Source organism: Streptopelia decaocto (assembly GCF_964273445.1).
Source record: "Streptopelia decaocto genome assembly, chromosome: 3".
Lineage (NCBI taxonomy): Eukaryota > Metazoa > Chordata > Aves > Columbiformes > Columbidae > Streptopelia > Streptopelia decaocto.
The window spans coordinates 96,022,608-96,033,929 of record NC_138656.1 but is presented as its reverse complement, the minus strand read 5'-3'; the positions used below and the strand labels follow the sequence as shown (position 1 = coordinate 96,033,929).

The 11,322-nt window shown below is 45.6% G+C and overlaps 1 protein-coding gene across 2 annotated transcripts in view; it reads left to right on the top strand.

Moving 5' to 3' along the window:
* Window positions 1–914: 914 nt before the first annotated feature.
* LRRC1 (leucine rich repeat containing 1) overlaps window positions 915–11,322 on the top strand; it is a 71,644-nt gene continuing 61,236 nt past the window's right edge. For both annotated transcript variants that reach the window (XM_082049286.1, XM_082049285.1), the window contains exon 1: window positions 915–1,424. In XM_082049286.1, coding sequence (XP_081905412.1) covers window positions 1,266–1,424 — 159 coding nt within the window. In that variant the 5' untranslated portion in view covers window positions 915–1,265. The remainder of the gene's footprint in view (window positions 1,425–11,322) is intronic.

Genomic DNA, 11,322 nt, shown 5'->3' with positions numbered 1-11,322 from the left:
ACAAGAGAGACAAGAGCCTCTGAGACTATTTTGTCACTGGAGCTCAGCACATGGCCCCACTCACGGAGGCATGAGGAGTGGGGTGCTGGAGCCAGCAGACACAGGCAGAGGGCCGCTGCTGTATTTACCTTTCCTAACCCTTCTGACCTTACAATCAGCTCTTTTGAAAGCGGATTTTAAAAACCTTAGGTCAGAAAGCCTTGAGGTTGGTATATTGATTTTTTTTTTTTTTTAATTTTATTTTTATGCCACAGCAATGTAGTTTGAGAGGAAAAACATCATCCACAGCCATGGTACCTAGACAGTATGCCATACATTTTATTACTTTACTTTCCAGATAGTGTCGTGTTCCAGCAACTGGAAAGAAAACGTTAGTGTGGTCTGTGCGCATTCTCACTCGGTGACGTCTGCGAGCAGCTCAGGTAGGGAACATGTCTGAAAGTTGGTAAAACGAGTGGCCCAAACCGGTTCTCAGCATTCCAAATCACTTCGAACGGTGTGACACGGTTTGGCCGCAAGCAGACCCGTGAGTGCCCGCACCACGGCCCGCAGCGCTGGCAAACCCACCCGAGGCGGCTGAGGGGAGCCCAGCGCTGAGGGCGACGGATGCGGCGCCCGGGACCCCCGAATCCCCGGCCGCAGTACCCCCACCTGCCCCCGGGCAGGGCTTCACACTTCCCACCCGCGGGAACTCCGTGCCGGCGCGGCTTTGTGCTTGGCAGAAAGTTGTGCGGGCGCCCGCCACCGGCTGCCCGGGGGCGAGGCGGCGCCGCGGGGGGGTGCGGGCGGCTGGCCACCTCCCCGGGCAGGCCGGCGGGCCCGGGGCGGGGCGGCAGGGCCCGGCCCCGCTGATGTCAGCCGGGACGGGGGAGGAGGGGAGGGGATGGGAGGGAGGGGGAGAGGCCGCCCGTGTTCCGGGTCAGGCGCGGGAATGCGCGGCCGCCAGCAGCAGCGCTGCGCCCGGCGCTCCGCGATGCCCCTGCGGAGAGGGCAGCTGGCCGCCGAGGAGCAGTAGGGGGAAGCCCCCCGCCCCGCTCCGGCTCCCGCCCATTGTTCTCCCAGGGCCGCCGCGCTCGCCCGGGGCCGCTTCCCGCCGCCGGCGGCGGCGCGCTGGATGCGGGTTGCCGCCGCCGGCTCGCCGGGACCCGCGTTGCGCGGCGGCGGAGGGAGCAGCGGCTCCTGCGGCCGGCGGGGAGGAGGGGGCGGCGGGGAGCGGCGGCACCGCCCGCCCCGCGGCCCGGCCCCCCCCGCCCCGCAGCGGGGCGATGTTCCACTGCATCCCCCTGTGGCGGTGCAACCGCCATGTGGAGTCCATCGACAAGCGGCACTGCTCGCTGGCCGCCGTGCCCGAGGAGATTTACCGCTACAGCCGCAGCCTGGAGGAGCTCCTGCTGGACGCCAACCAGCTCCGCGAGCTGCCCAAGGTGAGCGGGGAGCGCGAACGGGGGCGGCCGCCCGGCACCGGGGCCAGTCCCGTCCCAGCGCCGCCGCGGCCCGGGGCGGGGGCCGCAGGTGAGCCGGCCCGGCGGGGTGAGGCGCCGCCGCGCCCGCCCCGAGGCTGCGGTGAGGGGCTCCGGGACGGCCTGCCACTGCGGCGGCATCTCGGCGTGGGGCGGCCGGGGCGGTCAGCCTGGGGTAGTAACCCCAGGAGTTACAGGAAGAGCCCGAGACTCGAGTTAGGGTTTAGCATTTCGTGGTAGTTTGATGGTAAATGAGCTTTCACGAGCAAAACCTGGCATTGCGTGTCTTTTGGGAGAAAAAGTGCTGTTTGGAGGGCTGAGGGCTGGAGTCACAAGATGTGAAAATGTGTTGTGATTAACATTCACGTCATTGGAATTACGAGACCTTGGAGGGTGTTAAACCCTCCCCTTTTTTCCCCTTTCGATAGATACTATCTGCTCTGTACATGGGAAAAAACAAAACCCTGTAGCAGATAACAGTGTTCCCGTTTCTGCTTTCCACTCCTGGAAACTTCTTCATGCAAACACAAGAGACGAATAAGCTCTTTGTTTTCCTCCGTGTTAAGTCTCACATAGTTTTGTTTTCCTTCTTGCGTGAAACACATAGCCAAATTTTTTGTACATGATACTTTTTGGTAGTGTTGTTACAGGAGAATTCACTTTCAATTCAACATGGTTTTGAGACATCGGGGTGGTACCTGCCAGCATGACTTGCTGGCTGGCACTTGCTCATTTTGCTAGAGAAACTACATCAGAGCAGTTCCAGCGAGGCACTGTTCTACACTCCATATACACACAGTGAGTGGGAGGCGTGATCAGCTTTTGACTAGATGAACGAAGGGCATTTTTCAGTGTTTCCTCTTTAAACTTTGGATGCCTCAGAAAGCTTTTTGAGTTGTGGTTGGTAGAGTTTGACGCTGGAAGGGGAGGTGTTATCTGGAAGTTGCACCTTAAAAGTGTGTGAACTAATACTGGTTCTTGGAATCCAAGAAACTGAACTTACTAGCCAGAGAAATTTTCAAAAGCACCTTTGTTTCCGTCTGAATCAAAGTTGGTCTGTTCATACCAAAACTTAAACAGTCTTACTTTTTTTAAACTCAGTTCTCTTGCATAAACTGTTTTTTTCAGTCTAGGTGCTAAGAGTAATCATGGTGGAGAAATTTTCCTGCAGACAGTAGCGAAAGATTTTCAGTTGAACTGATGGATTAAATTTGACTTTTTCATTTGAAAATCCAGGTTTGCATCCTGTTGTGACTGAGCTCTTTATCCTTCTGAAGTAGAGCAAAACTGGTTTACTTAGCCTCTGTGTGGGTGCTGTTTTTACTTCCAGCAGTTTCTGCCAGCTTTGTGCACAGACCAGACTTGGGAGTCTCTTTTTGTACTGGACTTTTCTTCTTAGTGTTGGCTTTCAAGCTTGTACACTTATTCCAGAGATATCAAATGTGCTTGTGACCAAAATCCCATTGAGACCTATGACTCTCTGTTTTAAAAAAATAATAATAAATCCCCTTCAAACAGGTTTCTGTGTACAAATGTAAACCATGGGTGTAAATGTCTGTTGTTCATGGTACTATATTAAAGAAGTTTCCTAATATACTCCATTTATTTCTGCAAGTAGACTGCAACTATTCATTCTTTCTCTTTTTGCTTGAATTGTAGTATGTGAAATAGCCTTTTTTTTTGTCCTGTGATAGCTAAAAAGACTGCTTCTTCCCATTGCTTATATTTGTGTATATATGGAGTCCTATAAAAAATAGCTGAGGGGGTAAAAAAAAAACCCAAACAACAAAAACCAAACAAAAATACCCTGGGTTCCTTGGCATTTCAGTGGAATCAAGCAAAAGTTGAAGTTAGAAAGAAGATTTCTGTATGTGCATGGATCAGGTTACGGGAGTGCCTAAATATACTGTAGGAATACGTTTGTGGGTGTTTAGCTGGACTTGAAGGAATCTGAGGAAATACAACCACAGAAACATAGTATCTGTCCTAGTACTTTCTGCCTTGTCAGAATGCAGGAAGGCATTTTTATGAGGGCTTCCTGCACAGACCTATGAACTTTTCTTGTCAGTTCCTTATTAATGTTTTCTGATAAATGGAATATAGTGCCATCATCTCAGATAAGTGTCGACTCTGTAGGAGTTTTGGGTACAAAAATACAGCTGCAATCCTGGATGTAAAACTAATCTATTGAAGCTGGAAATGGAGGGGGAGAGCCCTGTTTAACATTTCTACCAGCAAATGGTCTTAAAAGTTCTACTGGAGGAATCTGGTTCAGGAGAATAGTGGAAGTTCTTGCTGTGGAGGGTAGCTATAGGGTACACTGCTCATTCTCATTAAAAGGGTAGTGTCAATGCAAAATATGGATACAGAATTGGAAATAAGTACAAAAAGCTGGGGTACACCGTACCTCTTGTGAAGAAAACATGAGGGAAATCATTAGGGCATATAATTAACAAACTGTTAGGTCAGCATAGATCTTAGAGTTTGTTTAATCTAGTGTAATGCATTTTATTAGTCTTACCTCCATTAAGTTTATTCTCTATGTGCATAAAGGCGGTAACACTAGATCAAAGTGGTTTTGGGCGCAGTTCAGGCCTAAGCAAGTCAGATGTGTGTAACTCTCAGTGGCTGGTTAGTTCGATGTTTTCCTGTACTTGATGAAGTCCTGAAGTTCACAGTGATCTGTGGCGGTTCCTGGTGAATCATCTGTGGGCTGCGCTGATGCCGTAATATATCCCGTAACACCGATAAGGTGTTTGTGTCACTGAGATGGTTGTAATCCTCCTTAGGAAACTGCTGCTGTAAAGGCTCACCTTGAAACAGTGAAGAGGAATCACCTTGTGGGTTCTGTGACTTGCCAGCAGAACTTGCGGTAGTTGGATGGAGGAGGAAGACCCCAACTCTGCTGCCCTGATCTTCATTCTAAGCACTGGTAGTTCAGACTTCATCTTCCCATCGTGGGCAAGTGTGGCCTGAAATGGTTGTTTCTGCAGGCAGGAGGTCTTGTAACACTTCTGAAACCAAGCAGATATTGGCAAGTTCTTTCCCCAGCTTTGCCATGTGGCAGGTCTGAGACACACATGATGGTTTTATCTCTAGGCAGCTGCTTTCCTTCCACTTGCACATTTTTTTTCATCCCTTCGAATGTAAAGCTTTCCGAGGCAGATAAATACCAGCAAGTGGCATGTTGAAATACATGGACTTGCACTTTTCCGAAGTTAATGGGGCAATTTGTGTTGGATGCACATGCTTCTCCCCTCCTTTCCTGTTTCTCCCTGCCCTCATTTCTTTTAAATAGCAATGAAAGGTGTTCTTTGGTTAGTATGCTCCTTACGCCAGTAAAATAATACACTCTGGTACACTCTAAAACCTCTGTTTTGAGCTACGGAAGTAGTCTTAGGCTTTTTTTAATCTGCAGTCTTTGCTAGAATACTGAAAACCCCTATTTATTCCAGAGGAGAGTAAAGCATGGCGTATGTTAGGGTGCTGCCACAAAAACAGACACACACAGAAGTCTCCTCAAAAGACGGAAGACAACTTGAAGAATTGTTATAGCATCTTGATGGGAAAGGACTATTGGGAAGACTCAGCAATACTGCTCTGTTGTGCATTATGGGAGTAATCTCAAATATCCTGAATACACTTGAATTACTTTGAAATAATTACTTTATTGGTTTTGTTTTTGTTGTGTTAGCTGACCAACATGTATGGTAGAATTCTTCACCTCTTTCTAAGGGGAGAAGGGTTCATCTGAAAAACTTCTGAAATGTCCAAGAAGCAGAAGGAGATGCTTTTGGCCCCCATTGTTTCCACTCCTCCCCTTGTTTACTTTCTTGTGCATTAATGGATACATTGACCAAGAAAAGAATGGGCTAACTCGGTTTCTCTGACCCCCTTTTCCCTACAAATATAAATATAAATATATTTTTTTTTTCCCTAAGCTATACCTGTAAGCCCTCTCAGGATTGCAAGTTAATAATTTATATTTGTACAGGTACATACAAGTTTTTTTAGGTGGTTTCCTATTTCAGGACATAAATTCTTTCCCCAGGTCTCCTTAACAGCTCTGATGGATCCCTGGATCCCTTCCTCAGCTGCGTGATGGAGAACTTGTGCTTGTGTTGACGGGACCTTTCTCTGCTGTTACAGCTGGTGTCTTAGACTCTTTCCCCTGCCTGTTCATACTTTCCCATCCTCCCCCAGCCTTGATGTCCCAGGATCTTGCTTACTTCCTCCCACCCAAACAGCTCTGTCTGCCGTGTATTTCTGACTCTCCGCTTCCTCTCCTGTCCCTTCTGTGCTGGATTCTTGACTACCCTTGCAAACTTTTTTTCTCTGTTTTTCCCCCTCTGCTCTTTCCTTTCTGCTGACTCCCAGGTTCCCTCTTCTGCCCTTGCCCTTCCTGCAGGATGAGCCAGCATGGTGGGATGGATGTGCTGGAGGAGCACGCTGTGAACTCTTCAGCTGCTGGTGATTTTCTACAATATTGAGGTCTCTCAAGCCTTTCTTGGCAGATGTGGCTGCTTTCCCACAGAACAGCAATTTCTAGCAGACAGCATGCTTCTCACCACTTCTGCTTTACAAGACAAATTAAGGAGCTGCACCCTTTGGTCTCAAGAGGAAGGACTTTGTGTAGGACCAGTGGTAGAGTGTGGCTCTTAACTTGCTTAAATAATTCCTTCTCCTGTACTGGATCCCAAGTGTCTTCCCTTGAATATTTGGTGTACCTGATTTGATTGGAAAAAAACAGTGTGTGGTCACCAGTGTGCACAGAATGACTTAAAAAATGTAGCTTACGTGGGTTTTTTTCTAAACCTGGACCATTTTTATTTTCCTTAGAAGTGGAAACTTGGAGGCTTTTTCAACTCAAGCTGTAATGTGTAATATATAATTTGCTACATGTCAAAAACTATACTTCACCAAAGAGCAGGCTTTCTGGCAAATTGCTTTGATAGAAGAAAATAACACATTCTGCATGATACTTTTCAATAGGTTCTCTAATGAAAAGTGTCAGATAAAAATAAAATGCTTTCAATTCTATAGATCAGCCTGTAGTTGATTAAATGTTGTTTCCTACTCCTATACATTAGAATTTAAGGGCCAATGCATCCTGTCAACTTAATCGCTCTGTGCAGTACAAAACTAGATCTTTGCATATTTTTTTCACTATTTTGTAAAAAAAAAATATGATTTTTTTAATGAACCTTTGAATGCAGTATTATATTTTGGCTTTTATGTTCAATCACTAGCATTCTTTGCATTGGTGGGTGGTGGAAATAGCTTATAACTCTTGTTTTGCTGCTGTTGTGTCTTATGGCTGCTCAGTTGTTCTCAAAGGATAAAGACCACTTTCCCATGAGACTTTTTGTAGATGTTGTTTATGTGAAAACTCAAATGGCAAAAACCAAAATTTTCAAGTTTTGTTTATGCACTTAGTTAAGTTTAAGAGTCTGCTGAACTTTCTTCTTTTGGGGATTATTTTTATGTAGCGTTCTTAAACCTAATCTGATGCAACTCTGAAGCATTTTACTTCTCTGTTTGAGCTTACAGATTGTATCTGTCATCTGTAATTTTTCTTTTTTGTGTTATATGCTAATGCTTATCTGTAGAGTTATTTGATTGATGTGAGACCCCTTCCCTGAGAGACCTGGTTAAACCCTGGCCTCCTCCTGTGTCCCAGTTTTTGGTTTGGAGAAGCTGATGGTGTGCTGCTGCTTGGCATTTGTCTTGGGCAGTGCCTGGATCTCTTTATTGCATGTAGTGGTGAAATCCAGAGTGCTGTTATCATACCAAAATCTTGTGAAAGCTCCTTAAGAAAAAGTCTCTCTGTTCTTCCCATACCACACCTCTTTCTCACGCACAAAAACCAAAAGTGTGACCGAATCTCACTATTCTACTATAGTTTCACCCATTATGAAACCATAAACCTGGACGATGCTTACTTGGTCAATGGCCAGTAGTCTGCTGTGGAAAGAGATGATATCATGCATTTCTCCTTATGGGTTGTAACCATCCCTTCTTAAGATGTAAACATGTAGAATTTTTATTTCCTTTTTTTTCAAATGTATGGATCTCATTGGGATCAGAGATGTGGTGGGATGTGTGACATGACTGAAGTGCTATGGTGGATGAATAGAGGCTCTCTAAGAATGGCAGGCCAGGAGGAGTTGCCCATCACATGGATGTGCCCAGATATGTGAAGCTTTGCTTTGGGATGCATGATGGGCCAGCTGAGAGCAGGTTGGGATCAGTGGGTAGCATTGTTTTGGGTGTCTGCTATAGACTGGCTGATTGGGAAGAAGTAGTAGGTGATGCCTTCTTCAGATAACTGGAAGAAGCCTTATGTTCGCAGGCCCGGGTCCTCATGTGGGTCTTGAACTACCACGACACCTGCTGGAAGGTCAATGCGGTGGGACATAAGCAATCCAGGAGTTTTCTGGAGTGTATTGATGACTTCCTAATACAGATAATCAAGGAGTCAGTGGACAGAGGTGCTCTGTTGGACCTCATAAACAAGAAAAGACAGGGTGAGATGTGAAGGTCAGGGTTGCAGTGGCTGTAGTGACCGCGAGATGGTGGAGTTCAGGATCCTGAGAGGAGGGAACAGGGCGAAAAGCATCATTATGACCCTGGACTTCAGGAAACAGACTTTGGCACATTCAGGCATCTGCTTGGGGGTAGCTGGTAAGAAAGATGTTTATGCTGCCATTCAGAGGAACGTTGACAGGCTGGAGAAATGAGCACAGAGGCATATTATGAAGCTTGATAAAGAAAAATACAAAGCCCTGCATACACTTGGGGAGGCTGGGGGTAAACCACCTGGAAGGCAGCATTTCAGAAAAAGGTTCTGGGAGATCTGATGGACAAGGTGACCGTAAGCCTCATGGCCAAGAAGGGCAATGGTATCCTGGGCTGTGTTAGGAAGAGCATTGACAGCAGGTGATCCTTCTCTTCTGGCCAGCACTGGGGGAAACACACCTGGGTAATGTGTCCAGTGCTGGGCTTCCCAGAAGAGGGTCCTGGACATAGTGGACTGAGTCCTGCAAAGGGCCACAAGAGATGATTAAGTGTTTAGAGCACCTGTCATATAAGAAGAGGCTGAAAGAGCTGGGATAGTTTAGCCTCAACAAGAAAAAGGTGCAGGGGCTTATGGGTATAAATACATGATGAGAGGCTGTAAAGAAGACAGAGCAAAACTCTTCTCAGTGGTGCCCCATGACATTATAAAAGGCAATGGGCGCAGACTGAAACACAGGAAATTTCACCTGAAATAAGAAAACATCTTTGGTCAGACACTGACACAGGTTTCTCAGAGAGTTTGTGGAGTCTCCAATCTTTGGAGGTGCTCAAAACCTAACTAGACATGGTCCTAGGTGACCTGTGTTTTGAACAGGGGGTTTAGATCAGATCATCTCCATTGTTTCCTTCCAACCTCAGCTATACTAGTATTCTGTAGAGAGCATATCAAGGATTTTGCCTGCTTTAGCTTTGTTTTTAATTATGTGACTAGAATTTTCATGGTTTTCATGTTTTTCACTCTTAATTTGTGTTCTACTTTTAACATTGATAGTGTCATGGTGTTTTTATGCACCTTGCTGTAAATCCTTGAAGAATATGTACTAGATGATTTGAGCAGCATGTACCTCCAGTTAATATCAGAGAGAGAATTATGCCACTGTGTGGAATTGAAGTAGACTATATATAAAGACACAGTAAAGGTAGTTTTACTGAAAGTTTAAGAGGTTTTTTTTTTTTAAGTATGAAAAATGCTATCTAAAATTCTTTCTAAGAAGACCGGCAACTTTACAACTGCAGTGCATTGAGAATACTTACCTTTTGTAAAAACCTTTTGTGAGCATAGTTAATTAGTGCTAGTGTGCAACAGATGCTTGAATTATTAAAATAAGTAATGGTTTGTGGAGAAGCAACATTGAGACCTTGTATTAACATTCCTCTAAACATAGAACACTGTGTTGAAGGCTCCACATAAGTTTGTTACTAGATAAATATCTTTAGTTTTTCTGCTAGCTTTCAGATTCTGTTTTATTGCTTGAGACTTAAAGAAAATACTATACCTCTTGACATCACATTTGAAAGACCACCGTCTGGGAGCAGAGGGAGGACTTAGTCTGGTGTCCCATATGAAGTCTGACTTTCATGTTAATATCTGTGAGATTGTTCAGAAGATTTTGAAGTCCATGTGGTTTGAAATTTATTCTAGTGCTAGGTTTTTTTGTAGTCCCAACATCCCACCTAGTAACAGCTGAGGTCTGCTGATTTTTGGCTTCAGCTGGAAGAAAGTAATTACTTTTAACTTTTTTTTTCCTTTCTGTAAGAGGTGTGTTGTTGTAGTAAATTGATAGCATCCCCTTCTCCACGTGATATGCACAGATAAGACAGGGTTTGTAGGCAGAGATTATACATCTGTAGTTCTAAAATAATTTTTATGATTATATCAATTGTTCTAAAAAAAGATACCACCTCTTTCCAACAACCTTGTATACTGGAAAAATGCATGCTGCAAATTTATTAGTGATATTCAAAAATGTGTGGCATGTGTGTTTCTTTCTTTTTTTTTTTTTTTTTTTTTCCTCCAAATGGCAAATGCATTTAACTGCAATGAATCTATGTTTCATTGTACAATGTGTTTTTTTGGCCAGTCTTAAAGGCAGAGATATTCCCTCCCACTACTGTACTCTAAGGACTATGGAATCAAGTGCTCTTTAACCTTTGTTGCCTCTACTGTAATTTTTGTTCTGTCTCCTGTAGACCCTTTCCCCACAACCCTTCTGCCTGACTGGTCCTCTGTGAAACCCTGTTGCCCTCACCAGCTGTCCCTGCTCGCAGGTGAAAGCAGGTGCTGTGACTTGAGGCATCTTGATGTTGATAGCAGGCTTTGTGGGAGATGCCAAGCTGATAGTTCCCATACTAGACTTCACCAGAGTGGGCTGGGAGCTCATTACGCAGTTCATGAATCCCAAATAGGATCCAGCTTCATCAGCATTTGGTTGTGCAACTAGTTAGGATGTGCTTTAGGGGAAGGTGTCCCCTTTGAGTGCTCTTTCTGGTTTTCCTCAGTGCTTCTGCTACTGGTGGGTGTCTCTGGGGTAGATTTTAAGACCATGATGTACAGGGTTGCATCCTAGAAAGAGTTTTTTGTTTACAAGTTAGCTGTGGCTTTTGGCTGGGAGCGCCTTGTGACTTGGCTGCAGGGCAGGGTGCGTTGCAGCTCACTGGGGGTGTCAGCGTGGCCGTGTTTCCCGTCAGCTCCAGGCTGGTGTGGTTGACCATGGACTGTAACTAATGTCTGAAATCCCACTGGTTAGTGGAGGGTGTGCAAGTGCCCTCTCCTTGTGAAATCCTTAACACTGAGTGTACTCTATGCATGGTCTTTCAGAGAGTTTATGACTTCTACAAGAGGAGGTGGGGAGGGAATAAGGAAAAGCTCACCCTTCCCTCTTCGCCTTTGCCCTCTGACAAATGGGCAGAATGTGTTTGTATGTACACCTGTAGGAGAGCCCAGTTATCAAACACATCACAGGAAGCAGAACGCTTGAATTCAGTGCTGCTTCCGCCTTATGTTATTTAATCCTTATTCTCCTTGTAGCGTCCTGACCACCAAGCAGTGTGTTCACCTGAAAAAAGGTTGGGTTTCCCCTGCTCTCTTGCTGAAGCCATGCAACAGTGCAGACAAAAACCCCCAGCTTCTAGGGGCCAGAAGCAGGTGATTCTATCATCTAGTGACTGGGAACCTCGTTGGGGAGCTGGAGAGTGTTGTGTCAGCCGTGCTGCGGGGTTATTTCACAGATTTGGTGCCTTATCTCTTTGACTGCTTTGCTTACCAAGAATGAATTGCAGCTTC